Source organism: Alligator mississippiensis, chromosome 3 (assembly GCF_030867095.1).
Source record: "Alligator mississippiensis isolate rAllMis1 chromosome 3, rAllMis1, whole genome shotgun sequence".
Taxonomy (NCBI): Eukaryota; Metazoa; Chordata; order Crocodylia; family Alligatoridae; genus Alligator; species Alligator mississippiensis.
The window spans coordinates 144,639,829-144,664,998 of record NC_081826.1 but is presented as its reverse complement, the minus strand read 5'-3'; the positions used below and the strand labels follow the sequence as shown (position 1 = coordinate 144,664,998).

At 41.2% G+C, this 25,170-nt stretch overlaps 1 protein-coding gene across 2 annotated transcripts in view; it reads right to left on the bottom strand.

The window, feature by feature from the left end:
* GABBR2 (gamma-aminobutyric acid type B receptor subunit 2) overlaps nucleotides 1-25,170 on the bottom strand; it is a 977,761-nt gene that overhangs the window by 382,031 nt on the left and 570,560 nt on the right. For both annotated transcript variants that reach the window (XM_059724473.1, XM_006266752.3), the window contains exon 8: nucleotides 9,861-9,921. In XM_059724473.1, coding sequence (XP_059580456.1) covers nucleotides 9,861-9,921 — 61 coding nt within the window. The remainder of the gene's footprint in view (nucleotides 1-9,860; nucleotides 9,922-25,170) is intronic.

Genomic DNA, 25,170 nt, shown 5'->3' with positions numbered 1-25,170 from the left:
TCATTGAGGAGTTCAGCCTTGTCCCCCCTGTCTGTCACCAATTGTTTCTGACCATTTAGCAGGGGTCCTATTCCTCCCTGGGTCTTCCTTTTACTCCCTATATATCTAAAAAACAATTTCTTGTTGCCTTTTACTTGGGTTGCCATCCTCAGCTCCATGGTAGCTTTGGCCCGTCTAACTGCCTCCCTACAAGCACGAGCAGAGGAGGTATATTCATCTTTGGTGATCTCTCCCTGTTTCCACTTTTTATGTGCTCCCCTTTTGTCCATTAGGCTGCCCTGGATTTCTGTGGTCAGCCAGGGAAGCCTCCTGGCCCCCTTCCCTCTTTTGCCTCGCTCAGGGATCGTCTTGCTTTGTGCCCGAAGGATCGTTTCCTTAAGGCACAGCCACCCTTCTTGGGCTTCCATTTCTTCAAATCTCCTACTCTGCAGTGCGTCCTTGACTAATCCCCTGAGTTCATTGAGATCAGCTTTCCTAAAGTCTAGCACTTTCACCCTACTAGTTACCTTACCCACTCGACGTCTTATGGTGTATTCTATTATTAGGTGATCACTGTTCCCCAGATGGCTACCGATCTGGAGGTCCGCTACCATGTCATCTCCCGTTGCCAATACCAGATCCAGTATGGCATTCCCCCTAGTGGGACCGTGTACCTCCTGTGTCAGGTGGAGGTCCTGTACACAGGTTAGAAACCTGCGTGAGAGGTGGGACTTTGCTGTCTGTGACTCCCAGCAGATGTCCGGGTAGTTTAGGTCCCCCATAACTACCGCCTCTTTAGCTTTTTTCTTTTATTCCTGACCCCATGTATTTCTTACTTCGGTCTATCTATGTACCAGCTTTAAGAAGAAGGCTGGTGGGAGGCCTAGTAATCACCAACTCTGTAGACTAGTAGTTAATGCATTGTTCTAGGAAGATGGAAAAATAATTTGAAAGTCCCACTGGATAAGGGGGGTCTAGAACCTGGTCCCCCACTTCATGGATGACTGCCTCTTCCTCCTCTGGTGTCCACCACCTGCTAGTCATGGATTTTTTGCCTGTCTACAATTTTGCAACTTACTTCTGCCCTAAGCATCTCCAGTTTTGGTAAATTCTCATTCTATTTTACCGAAAGGACCAAGTGGATTCAGAGAAATGTTATGGAATTCACTGGATCAGCAGCAATTTAGAAAGAACCATTGTTTTGCTTCTATACCACACTACATGAAGCTTAAATTCCAGAATTCTGATCTACATCTAGTTGCCAGTAAGATGACTCCTTCCCCTTTTCAGTTGGATAAACTCAGGGGTGGTTGTCTGGGGCTTTGACTGATCAAAGGTTATCAATTTTGAAGGTTATCAATTCTTGTCTGTAAGATGCATACTGGAAACTCTTTTTTTGACAGTTGCTTTACCCTCAGAACAGCCACCAAGTTTTCAGATGCTATTAGTTGACTATAGGACCAAGCTGAGGTGTAAGTATTCAAGTAGCTTTGCCATTTCTTCTCAGAAATCACAGATACTCAGCTGTACTTTCTCTTCAAAGACCATTGGCTGTGGAGGCTCAGAGAGTGCTGCTCTTTCCTGTGGGAAATATTGTTGATGGATTTCAATAACATACTGATAACATTCACCTTTATGTCTCCTTTCCAATATACCTCAGCAGAATTGGCTTCTTGCTTTCCTGGTGCCTGGAGAAGGGCAAAGTGGCATAGGTTCTGCCTAGATAAGACAAAAATGATGCTGTCTGATAGAAAGGAATACATTACTGATGAATAGCTGTTCCTGTACCCTGTTGTGACAGAGTGATCTTCGGCCTCACCATTTTTTTGTTATCCTCACTACTCCTTAATATCTGCATATAACAGAAGTTGCCAGGACTTCCTTCTTTCATTTCTGACTGTAGCCATTCATGTCAGTTGGACTTGACCAAAAAAATGCCTCCCTGCCAACCATTTGACTGAATTACAGTAATGCTGGGTTAGCTTGGACCCTCTTCAAATGCCACTTGGATAATTAAACCAATGCAACAGGTTGCTCTATAAACTTTCCTATACTAATGCAGTAGGAACACAAAAGGACATTATACACATGCTTTGTGTTCTCTACTGCACCCAAGTCATTTCTGTGGCCATTACAGTTCTTTTCCACCACTTATCAAGCACCAAGTGGGTTGAGTGACACCCGACTCCGAGACTACCTCCTCCTCCTTTGACCTTCTGACAAAATTTAGATTGAAAGAAACTTGTAGGCATCCAACTGGCTATAAAAGAAGTAAAAACAAGACATGACTCCAGAATGCGTTTATGAAAATAACTGTGACTTTAAATTAAAAATTAAACCCACTAGCTAAAGTTCATGTTCATAACTAAGCCTTTCCATTCTCCTGGGTGACATGATTAGTTATTCATTGAGTGGTCAAACTATTTGTAGATAAAAGCATTGAAAAAAAAATGATTCCAGAAAAGATTTGTCCTTAAAATTTCTTAACCTGGACATTTTTCCTACTCCCATAGTTGTCAAGCAGGTTGTAACAATCTTTCCTTTGCTAGGGAAAACTCTTGTCTACCCCAATGCTGCTGTTTCATCCAGCAAAGGAAGTGGCCTTTGAGCCTGAAAGGGCTGTTTTCCCTTGGTGGGACAGCCCTCCTTCTTATTGCCTTCTCCATCCCCTTTGTGACATGCTACCTTTTTATTTATTATACGGGTTGCCACATTCTGTTCAACATTACAGGGATAAGAAAACTTCAATACCTGAAGTTTTTCAATACCAATACTAGTTTTCTGCCTTGGCCCACCAGTAGTCAACATATTCCAGCAGAGAACTACGGTTCCGTATCCCTTGCATTTACACATAATGGAGTGGTATAAGTGTCCTTACCATCCTGCCAAGTCTTATCATACACAAACTTTACCCCGAGGGATTGTGTATTTTCTCCAAGGTTATTAATCCAAATATAAACCAAAATACAAGCCCTGTGGGATTTGGTTACAAACATGCCCACAATTTATCATCCCTATTAAGAATTACATTTCAAGATCTGTAAATTACCCAGCTGTTAATCTATGAAATATGTGATATATTGATTTATTTTCCTATAACCTTTAAATGAAATATTGTATATAACTAGTTAAATTTCTTACAGAAGTCTATGTTTATTACAACAAAACAGTTACTGTCTCAAACAAACTTTTTATCACACTTCAAAATATATTTGTTTGACAAGGCCTTTATTCCACAAATCAATGGTGATTCACATTATATTTTTAAGCTAATTTTACTGATTGAGTGGCCTAAGATCCATTTAATTACTTTGCCCAGTATTGATATCAGGTTAAAAGGTCTGTAATTAGCTAGGGCAACTTGCTTACCCATTATTTTTCTTTTTTGTTTTTTTTAACTACTGGTATCAAATTAGCTTCCTTCCAGGTCCCTGGCTTTTCCTAAGTAGACCAAGATTTATTAAAAATGAGGATATGTGCATCAAGACCCTTTTGGCCATCTTCAAGAACTCTCTGATCCTAGAAGTTACTTTAGTCACTACAATAGTTACTGTAGAATAAAAAAAAAAATGATGAAAATGCACCCAGCTAATTTGCTAATAATTTGGGGGGTCATTCATACCAACCCAGGCAGCATTCCTTTGCTTAAAATTATACATTTTTTTTCTTATTTTGATTCTACATATATTAATATACACTGCCTCTTGCACTCTGTTTCCCAGCTTGTTAAAAAGATAAGCTCTTAAGAACTGAATTTAAAAATGCTAAAAAAATCATGTATATTTTATATATTCACATATTATATTTAATAACAAATATTAAAATATAAATATAATCTTTGGTTTAATTTAGTCTTTTTCTAAAGTACAGAACAGAGTACATTTCTACATGAGGCATACAGGTGCATCAACACATGCCCCTGACTCTGCATTTGGTGACTGTGCAGTACACACCAGGATTGCAAAGTCCCTGTGGCAAATGGTCATTTTTAGACACTACGTCAATGTAATGACAAGGTACGGCAATGTAGCATCAGTGTCATAGCTTGTGCCCACCAACGCTATGTTGCTGTAGCTCGTCACTATGATGATGTAGCATCTCATGTAGATGCACTCAGAGTAACAAAAAGGAAGGTGGCTTTCTGATTCAGGTGTATAGGAAATATTTGGTTAATAACTAATCAGTCACAAGGTACAGACTTCAATTAATTGTGATACAATTATGTATACATGTATACAATTGTGATACAATTGTGGAGCTGTAAAGAATTGCAAAGTGCACACCACTCTCTTTTGTTCTGACTGACCAAAGAGCATTTCAATTTGGGATCTTATATATTAACTCATGAATGATAAATTTGCTTGAAAAATAAAATGGCTTTAAAACTCTGAAACTTAAAGTAGCATTAGCATGAAGCAGTTCCATTAAACAACAAATTAAACTGAAGAGAAATCCAGATGTTTCTTTTAATTCTGAAGAAGTACTTTTCCCTCTCTTTGACTCCATACCACAAAGAGAGAAGCATTCACACATGTATAAGAACTGCCATATATTGGGTCAGACCATAGGTTCATCTTGCCCAGTATCCTGTGTCACACCAGCAACGTCTACACATGCAAGACAAGGTTCTTTAGGTAGATGTGATATCTTCTATGAACCTTGGCTGCCTATGTCCTTAGACAAACACGGCTACAACCAACACCCCTCTATATGAGCAAATAATGCGAAGCAATAAACTCCACCGTTTATTGCTCTGGAGTTTATTGCTCCCATGATGAGACAACAGCATGTTGCACCAGGTTGGAGTAGCCCCAGCTGGCAGGGGGACCCGGAGGTCAGCCTGCAAATCTGGGGCTTTCCCTCAAGTCAACATGCTACAAAGAGGCTGGCTGGGGCACAAAGGTGCTTCAGTGTGGGGCTAGCCGGAAGGCAGCCCCCCACACTAAAGCCCCCTTATGCCCAGCCACCCAGGTCAGTGTCTACAGGTGTGCTACTGTGGAGTAAAAAACTCTGCAGCAGGATAGTGCTTATATTTACAAATACCATCTTGCTGCAGAGTTAACTAGTTTACTCCAACCTAATAGAGGCGCACATGTAGATGCATGATGTTTACTGTAGAGCTAATTAGTAAACTCTGTAGTAAACGTCTCATATGGATGTGCCCACAGTGGCAGAGAGTAGATGATAAAAGGGAGAGTGAACTGGGTGTGACCTGGGTTCCCCCCCCACTGTTCCTTTCTCCCTTGCAGCCTCTAGTATTTAGGGTCTAAGAAGTTCTAATTGAGAGACTATATTCCTAACCTCCATGCTCGATAGCTGCTGACACCCCTTTCCTCCAAGAATGTATCCATTCCTGTTTTGAATCTGGCTGAACTGCCAGCTTCCACATCTGGTGGCAATGAGTTCCACACTTTAATTACATGCTGTATGAAAAAGAACTTCCCTTCTATCAGTTTTAAATTTGCTACCTATTAGTTTCATTTTATGATGCTCGTTCTTATACTGAGAGAGCCAGTAAATAATAAATCCCTGTTTACTTTCTCTTTGTGATTTACTATTTTGTTAACACTTATCATGTCCCCCCATCAAGCATCTCCTTTCTAAACTGAATAGGCCTGCCCTCTTTAGTCTCTCCTCGTATGGAAGCCCCTCCATCTTTGTTGCCCTTCTTTAAATGTTCTCTAGTTTTTCTATATCCTTTCTGAGGTGTGGGGACCAGAACAGGGCACAGCATTCAAGGTGTGGATGCACCATGGATTTATAAAGGGGTGTAATGATACTTCCCATTTTGTTTACATTCCATTCTTAATAATCCCTAACATTTTGTTTGCCTTCTTGATGGCCACTGAGCTGATGTTTTTAGCAAACTGTCTACAATGACTCCCAGATCTCTTTCCTGTGTAGTAACAGCTAATGTAGAGCCCATCATAGTGTAGCTATAGTTTGGGTTATTTTTGCCCAGGTGCATCACTTTACACTTCGTCTTTTGTATGGTGTCACATAGCAACTTCTAAATCTATGAGCCACTGTCTGGTATTATTGCTCAGTGTGTAGATTCCATCAACCCCATCTAGGCATTTGTAAAGATTGCAGCTTTTGATTAAGTGCTGTGCCGTTTGTTGGACACTGCATTTACAAAGAGGGCTGTCCAAGATATCATCTTATGAAGTGTTTTGAAGTATCTGTATCCAGATCTCAGTCTTTTCAGCTTGACCCACGCTTCTCTGTAAAGGCCATGCCCAGTTGGGGGATTCATTTGGTGTTGGTATAAAATGCTGTAGGGAGAGGTCTGACCTTTCCCAGCAGTTGGCCCACTCCACTGCTCCCCATAGGTTTGGTTCAGCATCCCCAATGTCTTCCAGGAGCTTATGGGCTTCGTGTACAAACAGTTTATGACTTTTAAACCTCTTAAGCTTCCATCTGTTTGGGTCTTCAGTTAACAGTTGGTGAAGCAGATGATTTTCACCATCTCTTGCCTCTATTGCCAGTAATGATGTTAGGGTCTGTCTTCTTGTATCAATTGGTCTAATGCCCGAGAGTACAGGGAGTACATCTGTGATTTTTACAACTTTACACTTATCTACACTGAATTGCATCTGCCATTAGGTTGCCCACTCAGTCATGCCAGACCCTTTTGTAGTTCCTTACAGCCTACCTTGGTCTTTATCACTTGGAATAAATTTGTTATTGGCAAATTTGTCCATCTCACTACTCACCACCTTTTCCAAATCATTTATGAATATGTTAAACAGCACTGGTCTCCACACAGATCCCTGGGAGACCCAGCTGTTTACTTTTTTCCACCTTGAAAATTGACCATTTATACTCACTCTTCGCACCCATCTTTGAGCCCATTTCTAATCCACAAGTGGACATTCCTTGTAATCCCGTGACTTCCTCATTTAGTTAAGAGCCTCTGTCAGAGGGCCTTGTCAAATTTTTTTTTGGCAGTCCAAATATACTTATGTCAGTTGGATTGTCCTGATCCACCTGCTTATTGACACTCTCAAGGAACTCCAGTAGGTTGGTTAGGCATGATTTCCCTTTGGCCAGCCATGTTGATTCCTCCTCAGCAAGTCATATTCATTCATTTACTGAACTATTTATCTGTATTATTGTTTCTACTAGTTTTCCAGGTACAGAAGTTAGTCTCACTGGCCTGTAGTTCCCTGCACCCCCTCCAGAGCCTTTTTAAAATATGGGAATCACATTGGAAACCCTCCAGTACTCAGGTACTAAGGCTGTTTTTAGTGAAAGGCTGCATGCTACAGTTAACAGTTCAACAATTTCACATCTAAGCTCCTTCAGGATCCTAGAATGAATGCCATCAGGTCCTGGTGACTTGCTACTGTTTATCAGTTTCTTCTAAAACTTTATCTATTGAAACCTCAATTTGGGTGAGCTCCACTGACTTGTCCCTAAAGAGGAGTGGATCTGATGACAGAAATTTCCCTAACATCTTCCACAGTGAAGACAGATACAAAGAATGCATTTAGTTTCTCAGCAATGGTCTTGTCTTCCTTTAGCAGACCTTTTACACCCTGATCATCCAAAGGCCCGACTGACTCCTCGGCAGGTCTTTGATTTCTAATGTATTGAAAAAAATTTTTATCGGTATCTTTTGTGTCTCTAGCAAGCTTCTCCTCAAATTCTCTCTTAACTTGTCTTATTATAGTTTACATTTGCTTTGTCAGTGTTTATGCTCTTTTTTATTTTTTTCATTATGATCTGACTTGCACTTTTTGAAAGAAGCCTTTTTTCTGCTTATTGCCTGTGCAACACTGCCATTAAACCATGCTGGCTTTCTTTTGGCCCGATTACCATTGTTTTTGATTTGTGGTATGCATTTGCTTTGTACCACCAGTATGGTGTTCTTAAGCAGTTCCCATGACACCTGCAAGTTTTTCACCCCTTTAGCAGCCCCTTTTAACTTCTGTCTAAGTAGCTTCCTTATTTTGGTGTAGTCTCCCTGTTTTAAGTTAAAGGCTATTGTAGTAGATTTTCTTGTCTCCCCTCCTACATGGATGTCAGACAATTTGTATTGTGGCCATTACTACTGAGCAGCTCAGTAACACTTGCCCTTTGCACCAAATCCTGTGCACTACTACTAGGCCAAGAATGTAGGTTTCAGGACTAACTAACTCTTGTAGTTTCCAGGACTAACTGCTCCAAGAAGCAGTCTTTATAACATTAAGAAATTTAGTCTCTGCATCCCAGCCTGACATTAGATTGACCCAGTCTGGCTGTGGATAGTTGAATTTCCCAATAGTACTGCATTTTCAGCTGTCAGCCTCTCATGCTCCATTACTATTTCTAGCTTGCTGCTGCCATCCTGGTCTGGGGGTCAGTAGTATATCCCTAGACATGCTTTTTTTTCTATTTAAAACCTAGATTTCTATCTACAAAGATTTTATGGTACCTCTCCTATCAGTTGAAAAAATCTAACTTATGATTTGATGCAGTCTTTGATGTAGAGTGCCACTCCTCCACCAGTGTGACCTACTTCATCATTCCTGTATAATTTGTATCCTGGTATTACAGCATCCCATTGATTTTCCTCATTTTGCCATGTTTTAGAGATACCTATTATACCTATAAGCAAGTGGAGGTCAACTTCCTCAGGGCACCATCCTTGAGGATCTCTCCAAACCATCTCTAATCAAAGCCTATTAAAAAAAAAGTTTACTGTGTCTTTCATCTGGGTTGTAAATCTACAAGCTGAGGAAACTGCCTGAAAAATCAGTATTTATTCATCATAAATTATGGCAAAGAAACTCCAAATGTCCTCACTCCTGGATGGTCTTTGAGATGCTTTAGGGTGGGGCAATATTTGTGGGGAGGTGAGCTGAGCAGAAAGGGTCAGTCCTAAGCATGAAGGCATGAGCAACACTAAAGAAATGTTCACCATAATGCAAATGATAAACATGGGTAAAAGATCCATTCAAAGGCAGCGCCATAGGTTAATAAAGTCCACGGTGCAGAGAGCCACTGCTTGAAGGATCAGCTTTTGTGACTTGAACCAGCAGGATTACATTCTAACGATCCCCCAATAATGAGAATATCAGTCGTTTTTCTAACAAAAAACGCATTTTGCCAGATATCCCTCTTACCCTCAACTCTGTAAAACAAACATCAGAATATTCATATCACTTTTTAAAGAAACTCTGGAGACAAGTTGTGCAGCTCAGTTCTAGACTGTAGCCAGGCCTCACAAAGTTGTACATGTGTGGGTTTGTTGTCCCCAGGGGTAACCCAGCTGAAAGGAGCCAGTATTGATGACCAGTTCACCATACAAGAGTAGGCTGCCCCTCATGGAGGCATTTAGCATGTTTGTACATTGAGAATTTCTTGGGGAAGGCTGCCTCCTGAATCTGCCTGGCATGCAAAGAGGTAAAATGTCAAAATTTAGCCTTTAGAAAACACAAGCACCGAGTCAAACAAATTTGATATCCATCTTTCAAAGTTCTACACATGTATTATTTTTCAGAAATGACTGAGCTTAGAACTGAATGTGTCTGCTGTCTGGCACAGCTTTTCAACAATTCTTTGCCTGTTTATAGGTCTATATTTACATCAGAAAATATAACTTGTGTTATTTATGGGCAAAGGTAAGTGTAAAGGGCTAATACTTAGAATATTTGCTGTCTGATACTGCATTCAGAGCAAGGAATGCTTAACTCAATGCCATTTTCCAAGCAGGAAGAAATGTCTATTTTTTTCTGGGTAACTTTCCATATCCATTACTTCAGATTCCACACAGATTCTTTTCATATTTCTATAGAACTTGAAGCTACTCTTAAGCAAATAAAACTCTCACACAACCCTGCAATACAAAACACAACTGGAAGATTAATTTAAGGGAATAAACATCCATATCCTACCTTGAAATTGTGTAAATTTGATGGTTCCCATCCTCTCTCCATTTCTGAATACAACTTGACCCTAAATAAAGTAAAGAAGAAACTTATAATAGATTTAAACATGCTTTTATAAAGGCTTTTAATTCCATCTACAGTTCATCCCAGTTGACAGTTAAATTACCTAATATGGACTTTTCTAAATTAGAGATCAAACACCACTTGGCCTCTTATAGAAGGCCTTTCACAAATCTTAAGAGTATTTTTACAGATGGGGAAATGGAGGCAAAAAGCAGGCAATACATTGCTCAGCAATATCCAGCAAAGCAGTGACAGAGCCATAAACAGAACTCGGGTCCCTGAGTGTCACACTCAGGCTGTCAAAGATAGGTGTAAGGCTTGAGGACCACATGGCTGTCTCAAATCAAGCCACCACAAGTGAGGAGTAATTCATCTGAAGTCAGGGGACCTGCTCAGTGTAAAACCAATATAAATAAGAGGAGATTCAGGCCTAAATCTTTCAACATAAGCATTCTGCAAAATAAGACTATTGGTTCATCAAATCCAGTAATCTGATTGTGACAGTGGCTTCCACCAAGTACTTCGAAGAAAAATGGGTATCTCCTTAGTACATCAAAAGATTGGGAAATTTTCTTTGGAATCTCATCCCAAATTCTTGCAGTAGAACAGATTATTAAATAGCACATGGCAACCAGGTCTGGTTTCCAGCAAATTCTTCCCTTATTTTGGATAAATGTCCAGATCCTATTCTAACTACTGTTTAAGTGGACTTAGGTGCCTAAGTGTGATACTGCTCAACCCTGGTCAAGTCCCTGAAAACCATGAATGTCCTTTGTAATACATCTTCATTTGACCCTTAAAAACGAATCACAAAAAAGTACTCACCACTTAGGCACCTAAGTCCCTTTATGCACCTGACAGGGGATCCTAGTTATTATCAAGGCTTGTGAAAGTATTCAGTACTTTTGAAAATCCTACGTGCCTCAATAGCTTTAGATGACAATGATGCCAAAAGGACAACTACATGCTGAATAAATATATATTGGTTTGAATTATTTTTAAATTTAAGGTAGTGTATTTGAAAGCTTGTCTAATCTTATCCCAACTATGTAGTTTGTCCAATAAAAGATATCAACCTAAGAAATCCTTGCTTTTCACATCTCTTTTAAATTTAAAGCCTTTTAGGGTTGTTTTTTGTTTTTGTATTATAGAACAGAGCAAAAAAAGAAGCATGGAAATAGTGTTGACTGTGACCTTCATTAGTAAGGGAGGTCTGTATGTAGTGTACATCCGGCACTCTCCTTTCTTCCCTTCAGATGTTTGGCACAGCCCTAAAGGCCATCATTCCAGTTCTTTTACTTATTTAGGTCTCACAAGTTTTCTTTATCCATCTCTGGCACTTTAAGGAGCTATACAACATACACAGCTTCTGTGAGAAGGAAATCCTAGTTCCTTCATTGTACATCAAAGCAGTTCTTCAGAAATGGATGGTTGACATACAGCTAGATAGCATAGTGGGTAAATGTCTTTGCCTGATGCTACTACTGAGCGAGGTTCACAACATGACTGAAGTCACAAAAGGAATGAAGTTGGTAGTGTCAAGAGTAGGGTATACTGACTGGTCTGTTTATTATGATTTACCCTGCACCCAAAAACATGCCAGAAGACTCAAAAAACATAGTTACAATAGATCTCTGCTCTGTCTGGCTCCTACACAACTGCATAGAACTTACCCTTACAAAAGTGGGCCAAACAGCTGACCCTGGGCTCAGGTAATCATGGGGATTGCTTCTTAAGTATTTTTGAGGGTGCACTGTGCCCTTAAAGATGAGCAGAAATGTGTTTGCAGTAATATCTTGCACCCTTTAAAAGTGGATAGAGGTGAATGTCCTCCCCCAGCAGAATTAACAGCTAAGGGAGGAATCCTGGGGAATTGAAAGCAGTGTAGCTTTGCAATACCCTCAATATAGTGCTGTGCCTTTAAGCCACAATCATGCCCAAGCTGTCTATAGCTGTGGCAGGTGGATATCTTCCTCTTCCAGGTGCTGTTGCCTCCAAAATGACTGCTTCTTGCCTTAACATCCTGCGTGTGGTGATATACTTTTCTCCTCATTGGTATACTTGTCACATAATGGTCCATATTCTTCCTGAACTATTTCTGTTCCTTTGGGATTACTTAGACAAGTATACAACTTTTTAAAGAGTTGAATTAATTCCAGAAGCTGGATGTTTCAAATGAATTTTCAGACAGACTCCAGAGTTGACTTATGCTACCAAGTACTTTCAATATTCTGACATTTCAGTGGGGTGTTTGTTAGGGCCGGGCAAAGCTTTGGTAGCTGATTCAATTTGGAGGAGATTTGGCCCGATTCAGCAGCCAAATCCGAATCGAATCAGGAGACCCATTAAAAGTTCCGAATTGATTTGGAAGCCTCCAAATTGATTCAGAGAGATTTGGAGATTCGGCCATAGACTAAACAGGCAGTAGGCCCCGACCTCACTGGACACAGCTGTCTCCAGTTGGTAAGTCTGTTGCGGTAGGTGGAGAGGGGAGGGAAGGGACATGGGGTGTGGGGCATATAAGTGCCTCCACAGCGAGAGAGGGATTGGGTCTGGGACAAATTGCCCAGCCAGGGCAGGGGAGCGCAGGACTTGAGGAAGGGGGCTCCCACCACTGCATGCCACCGGTCTGGGAGGCTAGCTCCAGCAGTCCTGGCTCTGCCTGCCCCACAGAGCACAGTGGAGTGGGGGCTATGGGGGGGCTGCAGCCACCCTAAAATTCCCCATAGCCCCTGCTGCCGGCCCCACCCCGATCCAGGTGCATGCCTCTGCCCTCATGCCCTCCTACTGCTTCCCAGCTGGGGTGTGGCAGGGCAAAGCTGCAGCTTGTCTGGGAGGTGTGGGGAGGCTGGAGCAACTTCTGCCACCGCGTGCCACTTATCTGAGGTAGCCCAGCAGCACCATCCCATGCCTCCCCCACCTGGCTGGGCGAGTGGCAGGAAGGCATAGCCCCTGCTCCCAGCACCTTCTGCCCAGAATGAGCCGTGTCTGCATCATGTCCCCCTGCACCCTCCAGCTGGGCAAGCAGCAACAGGGCATAGCCTCCATGCATCCCGCACCCACCCACCCCAGCTGGATAAACGGTGGCAGGGCAGAGCCCCCGCTCCTAGCGTCTTTCGCCACCCAGCCAGAGCACAGCCCAACCCAGTCCGCCCTGTGCAGATCTTGGGGCACACACCCGCTCCCATGCCCTCCCAGACTGGTGGCAAGAGCCTCCAGAGGAGCCACTGGAAGATCACCTCCCGGTCCAGGGGCACACAGTGGCGGAAGCCCCACTCCCCAAGTCCTGTGCCCCCCCCGCCCCAGCTAGGCAGCTTGTCCCAGCCACAATCCCTTCCTTGCTGTGAGGGCATTGATCTGCCCCCTCACCCCATGCGCTGTCCTTCCCCACCACAACAGACCTACCAGCTGAAGGCAGCTGTGTCCAGCATCTTTGAGGACTGCTGCCTGTTTAGTCTATGACCAAATCAGTGCTGAATCTCTGGATCTGAAAATCGGCCAGATCAAATCAGGACAGTGATTCGAATCAAATCACTGTCCCTCTGAATCAGCCAAATCTGAATCTGAAGCTGAAGCAAATACTTGCTGCTTTGCACAGGGCTACTGTTTGTTAAGCAGTATGGGTGAAGTTTCCCTTTACCAAAAAGGGGAGCATAAAATGTAGGAGCAGGATTATACAAATTTATCTTTCAAACTAGCTATTTTTAAATAGTACTGAAGTGTTCCATGGATCGTATCAATTCAACCTTCATTTTTAAGTATTACTGCTCACATTGAGAAAATACATAGCAGATATACTTGCAGATACACTTATGTTCACAAACTTACCAGTGATATTTGAGCATCAGGTAATCTACTTTCAGTTTGATTTATTATCATAATCTTAGTATTTGTTGTTTAAACAAGTGTCAGGATAACAGAAGCTGAACATAAATATGTATGGACAAAATGCTCTTCCTTGGTCAAGCCATCCCCACTTTAGAAGATGATTCCTGGCAATAGTCTGGGAGAACAACTGGTTCAAATCCATACTCCTTTTTTTCTGGATGAAGACTGACATCAAATTTCCACAAATTTCCGTATGTATTTTGCCTAAAGCTGATATGGACAATTGACATCTTCCTGGTATGATGGCAATGAAGAGTTAAGAACATTGACATTTCTGTACTGAATCAGATAGAGTCAATCTAGTCCAGGGGTCCATAGCAGATACTTCAGAAGAGGGTGGAAGAACTCATCAGTAAAGAAAAGTGCAATAATCTACATATCACATTAGGCTAAAACTACACATTGCCTTAAGCATACGGTTTTGTTATTAATGATGACAAGTTTGGCATTTGGGTAAGTAGTTTGGGTTAGTGGCTAGAATTGGGAGTGCTCTGGTTGCCACTGGTTTGTGATGTGACTTTAGGCAATTCAGTTCACCTCACATTTCAGTTTCCCATCTGTAAAATGGGGATGATAATAATGCTGGCCTCCTTTAAAATCTATTCCTAAAGTGCAATACAAGAGTTAACTATTATTAACAATTTGCACAGAAGTATCCAACACCTGGCTAAATAAGAGACCGATTCTATTTCACCTATTAGGCTTCTGCATGCACTTAGACACCTAAGTGTGATGCCATTCCACCCTGTTCAAATACCTGAAAATCCACATGGCATCTACTTTAACACACCATCATCTGTCCCTTATAAATGAGTCCCAAAAAAAAGTGAGGAGGACAAAGACCCATCCACCTTTTGCTTTAACACTTTTTTTTCAGGCACTTGAGCAGCTTGAATAGACTCATACTTAGGCACCTAATCGACGGACTGGAATCTGACCCAAAGTGTTTAGTCTCAATGATTTCTTGCAACAGTAAATTCCACTGTCTAATTAAGCATTTTCTGAAAGATAAGTAGGGTTTTTTTGTCAGTTTTGATTTTAGTAAGCTTTTAACAGCTTTTAATGCTGAAAGCTGTCTTGTTGGTGTGAAAAAAGACCAGAATTCTAAGCTTCAGTAGCTTAATATTGGGTAGTCAACTGGGGTGCCAGGGGTGTCTGCTTAGAGGGGGCACAAGAACATCAATCACATTTGGCCTGACAGCTGCCTCTGCTCCTGCTGAAGGTGCAGGCTCTGGTAGGTCTGCCTTTGCTAAGCTATAGTTTATTAGATCCGTTCAAATGCTACAGACAGGGAAATGACCATAAGATTTCATTTTTTTCATATTTTACTCTCCGGGCTCCTGATATTTTCCAAGTTTATTGTATCAACAATATTTTGACCCATATCTAAGATGCAAGAATGTAATTTCTCACCTGATGATTAAAAGGAAAAAATATTCACACCGATATGCTGTGGAATTATTCACTGATGTGGATAAAATAGTATTATTCTAAATAAATGTAAGCATTTGGATAAGTTAGGTATATTAGGAAATAACAGCTATAAATTTAAAAGCACTGTGTTGACATTTTCCACTTTGTAAAATGTGTTGAAATATATTATTGTTGGTAAAATATGAACAAAGCTTTCAGGTTATGCTGAAGAAAGTATACACTGGAAAAATTATATGACAATGTATTTCCCATGATGCGTCACATTATTCACAGCAGAGTGTTTTAACCAAAAAAGGCTCCTTAAATAATGCAAGTAACTCAGATAAGTTATTAGCTGAAGAGCGACAACATTTGCTTAATATTTTATCAGTCTGAATATTGCTTAAGGTGCTGTTCACAATCTTCTTGAAAAGTTACATGTATGATGCATGTTATAGACATAGATATAGTTGTCAAAAACACCACTGTGAAAAATTTAAGGTTGCTGCCTAACATATGTATAATTCTATTAATGCTAATATTTTAAAAAGTAAATTGTTCACAGCCTAGTGGGGCTGAAACATGTCCAACATTCAATTTATAGAATTGAACTGAACTTTTAACTATATAAGTGTCATTACTGGTCCAGGACTTAATATTGCCTGCACTGCATCAGTCAGGTATAGATTTCAGGGAAATTCCTTACATGCTGGCTCTTTCATATTGACTCCAAACTTCTTTAATGTTTAGAAATATTGTAACTTAAAACAGTAGCAGGGAATTATAAGAAGGTATATAGTGGCATTAACTCCAAACTTCAGCTACTGTTTCACTCAAAGATGAGGACATTTCAGTTACACATAAAGGGATTTAATAAATAAAGAATTTTACTCTTTTTTATGTAAGAAATCAATAGAGGTAGAACTTACAAAGAAGCCTGCCAACATTTCAGACTTATGTTTCATGGGAACAAGTCAATGATTTAGACTGATATTGCACAAGAGATGACATCTGAAGATAACAGATTACTTGTAATTTAATGCATATGCTCCATGACCCCAGTCAACTCAAAGTATTGAGTTCAAGGTAGTAAATCTCAAGATTTATCAAGAGAATTGCCTTCTGTAGACTGTACTCATAAATTACTAACAATATTTTTTCTTGATCTAAGTGAATGGAACATTTGAATAATGGATATGTCTAATGCACTCAGTAGGCCCTGACCTTGCAAAAGTGCAAGCAAGTGCAGTCATTTACAAGCATAAATAGTCCTGCTGAAGTCACTAGGACAACACCTGGCTACAAAGATTTGGCCTTGTGGGTATAGGTGTTGCCTGTGACTGTATCAACACACGGTACTTTGTGTTATGACGTACGATCTTTTGATGACACTATAAATGTGTGCTAGATACTTATTAGCAGGTGGTTCTAGCAGTTTGACCTCTTTGCTAATGTGCAGATGCATGATTTTAAAAAAAAATAAAGGTAGTATTGATTCCTTCAGAACCAGGTTCCCAGTGTTCAATTGAAGTTTCCTGGGCAGAATGAGAATTTTACATCTATAGATATAAAGTATATAGATGGATTTCTTTAAAAAAAGTTGAATGCTCTCCTGAATTCCTTAGACATTATTTTGTAAGATCACTTAATACACTATACACTCCATTTAGACCAGGGGTGGCCAACTTGTGGCATGTGTGCCATAAATGGCATGGTCAGCCTCTGTATGTGGCATATAGCAAATTATGGTGGGGGCGGAAACAGCAGCCTCTTACTGGACCACTCCTCTAGCCCCTTACCGGGCTGCACTCTGAGTCCTCTCTGGGCCATCATTCTCTAACCTCTCTCTGGGCCGTACTTCACTTTCAATAGGCCTCAGGTACCTCCTGGTGGACCTTGGCTCCTCTCTGGACCTTTTGCCCCTCAGGCCTCAGGTCCTTTCCAGTGGACCTTGGCCCCAAGCCTTTCTCCTCTATGGGGTGACCCACAAGGTAATCACCTTGCTCCTCACCTTTCACTGGGGAGGCACAGGTGTGGCATTTCCTGGAAGTTGCCCCACCACAGGCAGCCCCACCACACCATCCAATCCAGCAGGGTGCAGTTTCAGCTCTTACCCAGGACCCAGAAGGAACCTCCTCCATCCCCAGAGTTCCTACCCTAACCTCCAGTGTTACAGGACCTGCAGTCCTCAGGTCGAGCAATGTTACTCCTTTAGATCTTCAGATGTAAATGCCAGCACTGCTCCCAGGGTCTGGGCTTATACTCTGTCTGCCCAGCCCTCCTCCAATTAGGTGGCCCCTTGTAGCCAGGTGATTATCTAATTGGGCCTGAGTCCACCTGCTGGCTGCTCCACAGCTTGCCTGATGGTCTTAAAGTGACAGGAACAACTAGTGCCTTGCCACAGCCACTAATCAACTCAACTTCCACAACTGATACATCTGAGTTTCCTCAATACTGTATTAAAATTAGATATAGTCTCAATAAAATCTTTAATGTATGCTTCAATTCTGGAAAACACCTAAACACATGCATATGTCCCATTATAGGCACATGCTGAACTGTTTTCATGAACAGATTAATAATTTACAAATTTTACAAGAATATGTATCTTGACCTCCTGTCTAATAGTTACGGAATCATATGCACTGGGTGCATCAACATGTGAAATTAATGCGATAATAAACTCCAGAGTCGTCTGAGCCACAGTCAGCTAGTCCTGGGTGAAGTGTCTACACATGCGCTTGGGACAGCAGCTATTTGAGCCGAGGTAGAGCAAGCCCCAAACTGTCTGGGCTGACCGGGAGCAATATATGCCTACAGTCAACATCGGCAGATAAGGTTCTTTGGGTGAATCTGATATCTTTTATTAGACCAACTGAAGTAGTTGGAAAAAAAATTTTAAGCAAGCTTTTGGGTTTAAAAACCCGTTGTCAGACCGCGGAAGTTTCTGCAGTTGGTGTGTGCTCTTCCTAGAGGGAATGAATAGTAAAGCAGCTAGAGGCTGGGCTGGAATGCATGTGAGATAGGCAATCAGTGAAGATGTAAAGTGAGGAGTCAGTGAGTGAGGGACAGGCTGGGTGGGGGGCAGAAGGGGGATGAATGTAGCAGTTAAATAGTGGAGAGGTACCTGAGGAGTCAGATGTCAGGCAGGTTATAATGTGTCATAAATCCAATGTCTATATTTAGTCCATGATTTTTTGCATCCAGGAGGTTGATGAAGTGAAGTTCATAGGCTTGTCTCTGAGAAGTGTTTTGTATGTTTCCTCAAACAGTCCCTGACAGTACTATTCTACAATGGAGTTAGTTTACTGTGCCCTAATACCAGCAGGCATGTAGACTGCAATACTTTATTGCGGAACTAACTAGTCTACTCTACAGTAAACTGCATGTGTAGATGCACCAAGTGACTCCTAAAACATGTGGTATTCAGTATCTCTTAGAGCATACCTTTCAGAAATATAGTCAGCCTTGATTTAAAGGCTTCAAAAGCTTCAGAATAAATAACACCATTACAATGGTGACTGTTGAAGATCTGTAACTTATATCTATTTGAATTTGCCTAGTTACAGCTTCTAGCCATTGGCTCTTATAATGCCTTCACTTATTTAATTAAAAAAGACTACTACTATTAGAAGTTTTCTTCCCATACAGACCATGAACAAGTCACCTCCTGTCCATTTTAGATAACAAAAGAGACTGAGTTTCTTGTGTTTTTAAGGCTGATCTATACACAGTTTTATATGAGTTCAGCTATTTCATTGAGGGGTGTAATTGTCTACCAAAATGGTTAAACTGATATAACCCCTGGTATGAACATAATTTACTAGTATAATACTGCCTTATACCAGTTCCATTTATTCCTTCCCCTACAGGAACTTCTATAATGGTAGAAAGCAAAGTTATATCACCATAACTATGCCGACATTTTGGGGATGGTGGAGCTATTTCACTTTAGTTGAGTATTGTTACAGAAACACAACTTTTTCCCCACAAGTCAGTTTTTGAACTTTCTCTAAACATCCATTTTTTCAACATACTTTTTGAAATATGGACAACAGAGCTGTAATCTAATAATGGGCTCAGTATAGCCATATATAAAAATATCACTATCCTAATTCTGCTAGGGATTCCCTTGTTCTCAAATATAAGAACTAAGTCACCTTCTAAATCACTGCTTTCAAAGATTCTGCTCCCTCACCCAGTTAACCTGTAATTTTTTACTGAATGAGTCATAACAGCCATTCTGTTATTCTCTTCACAGTCACTACCTAAAAGATCTATAATAGTTAGCCCATTTGCATTCATGAAATTGTGGGCAATACATTAGCTGTCTCTCAGCTGTCTGGGATGTCCTTAGTCTTCCAAGATTTAAAAAAAAAAAAAATTATTAGTCAACTTATGAGTTAGGAAACCACCATTCCACTGATGATAAATATTTCCCTTTTGTAGATGCTATTTAACTTCCTGCTTCATTAAAATTAGAACAGAAAGTATTTTATCATTGCTGTATTATGAACTTATATATAGAACATATATAGAACATAATTGATCAATGAATGCTTTAAGATTATCTAAGATTATCTACCTTGACAGTTTTACTGAATTCTGCCCTCAGTTATGGTCCTATGCTGATGCTAAGATTCTCTTGCTCCTTTTATATTGAATACATTCCTTACGGTCCTTAACCCTACTGGCAATAGATTTTTCATTCATACCTTGAGTTTCCCCTATCAGTTAATAGGGAAGGACTTAAATACATGCCTAATTGCTTTTCTGAATTGGATCCAAGTACTGAGAGTCTATCAGTTCTCAGAATTCACGTGTTTGAGATATAAGCTCTAAACACGTGATCTTGTTATACAAGGGAATGAGAGTTAAAAGTCCAGACAGGGAGAATCTCCGTGATGGCCTCCTGGCATGTCAATATATTTCACAATGCTCCTTTCATTCTTCCTCCAGACTGTAGTAGCCTTGTCTGCTGGTGATTCAGATCTCCAGCTAGGTCACCCATCCGTCCACCTCTCCTAAGGTAACAATATCTTAGTTCCAAGGAAGTCCGCTGAAGTGAATAAGAACAAATATGGCCCATTCACAGTCTTCTTTCCTCCTTCTAGACTTCTCTTCAGTCTCACTTTCTTTCCAGAGCCAAGACCCAAAGGAAGTTCACCCAGCAAAGCTTGAAACCAAACAAAGAGGTTATGGGTGCATCCAGACGAGCATGCACATACAGTTTGTGGTGCCTCCAAGCTGTCTGAGGCACCACAAACTATAGTTTGTGACATATGTGCAAGCATTTGTCACGTTGCTAATTTGCAGCACAGCAGCAAAATTTGATACCTGACATCAAAATTTGATACCAGGAGATCCTGGTGTCAAAAAAGCCGTGGGAGAAAAAAGCATGCACAGCCAGAAACAGAGCCTGGCCGGCTACAGCCATTCTCTGGCTGCCAGCCAGGTTTCAAGCAGCCAGATGGGCACTGCTGCCATCCTAGGAAGTGTTCAGGATCCCAGGTAAGGCTGTTGGGGCAAGCACAGGTGCTATCCCTAGCCTCCCTTTTCACACCTTGAACAATTTTCCCTGCACCAAACCCCATGTGCAGGGGCGTGAGCAGCAGCAAAAAGCAGCAGCACAAATTTGTGCTTGCTAATATTTTTGCTGTGGCAAACACACCTCTGCATGTGGGGATGTGCCCTACTAAATAATTCCTTGCTCCCGTTCAGGACTTAAGCTTTTAGTATCTCTTCCTACTCTACTCAATTCCTCCATCTTTTTTTCAGGTTAACCAATAAAGCTTCCTCCCTGTGTTCTAATTCCTTCTCAGAGGGCTACCTCATCACTGAGTAATATAAAATGCAAAAGCAATTCTAGGATCAGGGAACTTTTTTACAGATGAATTGATCAGATAATTAAAGTTAGCAGTGGTCTATGTGCAAGTAACCATGACCTAAATGTAGCAGTAAGGGATAATTCCCTTCCTGAGGCCTGACATGATGACATCAACATGAAGTTGTCAGCCATCTTTGGGTGTGTTAGTTGTTGCAATAAAGCCCTTTTGAGAGCAAGAAGTCCTCCTTGTCTTTTCCTGAGTTATGAGATAGCACACTAAATAAATTTGTATACATGAAGAAAAAATAGTCCTGCTGCAAGTAATACATACTTGGCATTTTAAAATACAAATATTGCAAAGTAGATAATAAGTACGAGGGGAAAAAACACCGTGAATAATTTGGTGTTTATTAAAACTTTACAGGATGCCCTAAACCCCACTATTCCAAAATAATTAAAGTATTATCAAATTTAAAAAAAAATTGGTTAATAAGGGAATTGTAAAGTAGCAGTTTCAAAATGAAAAAAGCTGGACATGGGAACCAAAGGTAGCAATGAAATAGATTTGCCCAGTAAGATTAAAATCAATAAGAATGGGTTAAAAAATATGTCAGGAACAAAAGAAAGCCTAGAAATGGCATATGCCTATTAGTAGATGGGGATAGCAAAATATTCAATATCAATGCAAAAAGACGGAAGTGTTTAATGATTTTTTTCATATATTTGGAAAGAAGTTGCATGATTTATCTGTAGTGTCTAGTGGTAATGAAATACTTTCCATTTTAATGGTGTCTAAAGCAAATGATAAAGAGAAAAGTTAAAAATGTTTAAATTTGCAAGACTAGATAACTAGTATTTTAAATTCACTAAGGATATGTCTGAATCACTGTTGAAATTTAACCAATCTTAGAAAACTGAGAAAATCCCAGAAGACTGGAAAAAGCACAAATTATGTCAGTATTTAATAAGGATAAATGGAAGAGTCTGGGAACAATAGATCTATTCATTTGGAATTGATTTCAAGCAAAACTAAAGAATTGCTAATACAGGACACAATCAGCAAATAATACAATTAATTCTAATCAGCATAATTTTTTAGATGACAGGACCTGCCAGACAAACTGATATTATATTTTATGAACTTACAAGTTGATTGACAAAGGTAACTATGTTGACATATATTTTGCTTGGTATCATCCAACATTATGATTAAAAAATCTTTACTATGCAAAATCAACCTTGAATATATTGAATGGCTTAGGAGCCAGGTAACTGATAGGAAGAAGCAACTATAAATGGAGAATGATTATCTGGTGGAGTTCTTTTGTTGTGGGATACTACTGGATCTATTCTTGACCCAACACCAAGCCAATGACATAACATTTCTAGCAGGTATGCCAAACAGAAGGCTTGCAGGCAAGATCGAGCCAATCAAGCCCCACCATCTGGCCCCCAAGGCTGCTCCTGGGTCTGATTAGACCCACAGTGGGCACAGTGCATACCACTGGTGCAGGGCTGGTCTGAGGGTTGGGTCAAGCCCATGGGCACCCTCCCTTTCCCCCTTCCCCAGAATCTGATCTGGCAGCTGCTCTAGTTGGACTGTGCTGCACGTGGTGCCTGTTTCAGGCAATTTGGAATCTGCAGCACGACCCAGATCAGCTGGAGCAGCTGCTAATCAGGTATGCTAGAGAAGGGGCCTCAGAGTAGCCCAGATCAGGTATACTGAGTGGCCCTCAGACCAGCTCCACACCAATCATCCAGCTCATGGGACCAGATGAGTTTGATTTGTAGGGTATCGAATTAATGATAAGGATAAAACAGTTCTACAGAGTTTCCTGGATTGCAGTGTAAGCCAGGCTCATTTTAACAATGTGTGTTTAAATACAGCTTTTGCAAGGTCACACAACTGGGAAGCACAAATTCATACAGCACTGGAAATTGTATTTTGGGGGGCAGTGGCTTAGAATAGAATGGGGTGGTCATGGCAGAAAATCAGCTGAATATGTATGCCCAGTGCTGTGTGGTTGCCATGAAACAAAATGTGACTACTGGAAGTAGAAGCATGGGAGTATTTAGCAGAAGTAGGGAAGCACTGTTAGTAAGATCCTTCCACAAATGTTATGTTCAGTTGGGCTGTACACATTCTAGAAAAAATTGTGAGATATCAGAAGTGGTTCAGAGAAGTGTTAAATTAATGATCTGAGATCTGAAATACCTTCCTGTAGGACTAGAGCAGTTTGCTTTATGTAACCTAACAACGAGATGGTAAAGAAATTACTTGATTATAGCCTATACTTAGGTGAGGAAAACTGTTTATTAGTAGAAGGCTGTTTAATTTGGCAAAGTGAAGTATCACAAGATTTTCTGGCTGGAAGCTGAAGCTAAATACATTCAGACTGAAAAACTGAAACCACAGTTTTTTATAGGGAAGGGAATTGACCACTGGAAAATGGATCTTGAGATTTGACAGATAATCCATCGTTTAAACTCTTTAAATCAAGATTCGTGTCTTTTTAAAAGATCAAGCAAAATTATTGGCTTGATGAAAGAGGCACAGGGTGAAATTTTATAGCCTCTTTATGCAAGAGGAACTAGGTAGATAATCATAGGGTGTCTATACACATTCTTCGGCGGTTGGTGTGGCACTTTAATTAGAGCAGCTCTAATTAAACCACCCAAAGTGTCTCGTGTACCAGCGCCCCCACTGCCATTTTGAAGCACAGAGACACTGATATATGAGATGCAGAAGCTGGCTGGAGAGCAGTAATTACCACGCTCCAGCAGACTCAATTAATCGACTCTGCTGCAATGTGCTGTACTTACAGCACAGTGGAGCAGCTTCTGCACTCATGTATAGGCACCCATAATGGCCCCCTCTTGCCTTAAAATCTATGAATCTGCAGGCATGTGCGCATGAGACGTGTTACTGCGCATTAGCCTAATTTACTGTGCAGTACAGGCAAGCTTCCACATGTGAGCGCCCTTACTGCACAATAAATTCCCTTAACTGTGCTTAAATTTGCTACCTGCAAATGCAGATAGCAAATTTAAGCGCAATTAATTAATGCACAGCAATGCACGTGTAGGTGCAACCCAGTACCAAGTTTGCTGCCAGGGCTAGTGGCTGGGAGCCACAAGGGCTAGTGGCTGGGAGCTTCTCCTGCTCCAGGGCTGGACAGCCTCACTGGCAGCCCCTGCCAGCAGGGTATAAAAGCCAGCAGCCATTTTCTGCCCTGGGGCACACAACACAGAGCCTGAGGGCACTGCAGGCCCTGTGTGTCACCCTGGGCAGGCCACAGACCTCCTGTGCCTACCTCCTACCTCCCCAGCGCTGCTGCATAGCCCCAGACCCTGCCACGAGGAGTTGCAGGCTATGTCACAACTGGCTATCGGCAGCACCAACTCCTCCTCAGAGCCAGTCAATAGGAAATGTGAGGCATAGGAGTATGCCTATGCCCCTATTCCTTCCCACAGCATAAGCACATAACTCAGGGCTGCACATTAGGCATCTCCATCTCAGGATTCAGAGCACTCAGGTGGAAGGTGCTCACTTGACCAGGACTCCTAACATAGACTGATAATAGCATTCACCTAGGTACAAAGCACAGCGCCCCTCATAGTCACTCTCAAACATAGCAGCGGTGGTGCTGGAACTTGCCTTTTGCACAACAGCACTCACCAAAGAAAAGGGAGACCAGAGTTCAGTGACCTCAAACCTATATCTCCCACTTCTCAGAAGCATGCCTCAACCAGCAGGCTACTGAATGGTTGGGGAGGGAGGTAGGGGCACTCTCCAGCCCTCCTGTTGAAATTCAGTTGCTGGACAGCAAAGATGGAAAGAGGCATGGAGCCAGAAGGAGAGCAAGCCAGAGGGAGCCTGACTGGAGTCCATGGAGGAAGGTAGAGTGTGAGGATGGGATGAACCAGGGTGATGATCCTTGCTGCCACGACTACTTATGTATGTTACATTTGATACTCAGGGGCTTAAAAAACTAAATTAAAAACTAACAACCCAGAGATTGCCAAATACAAGCCAATAAGCTTTGCTTCTCACTCAGGCAGCTAATTTACCTCTGGCTTGTGAGGCACTATATCTGGAGCAAGCAAACATGCTTCAGTATGGTG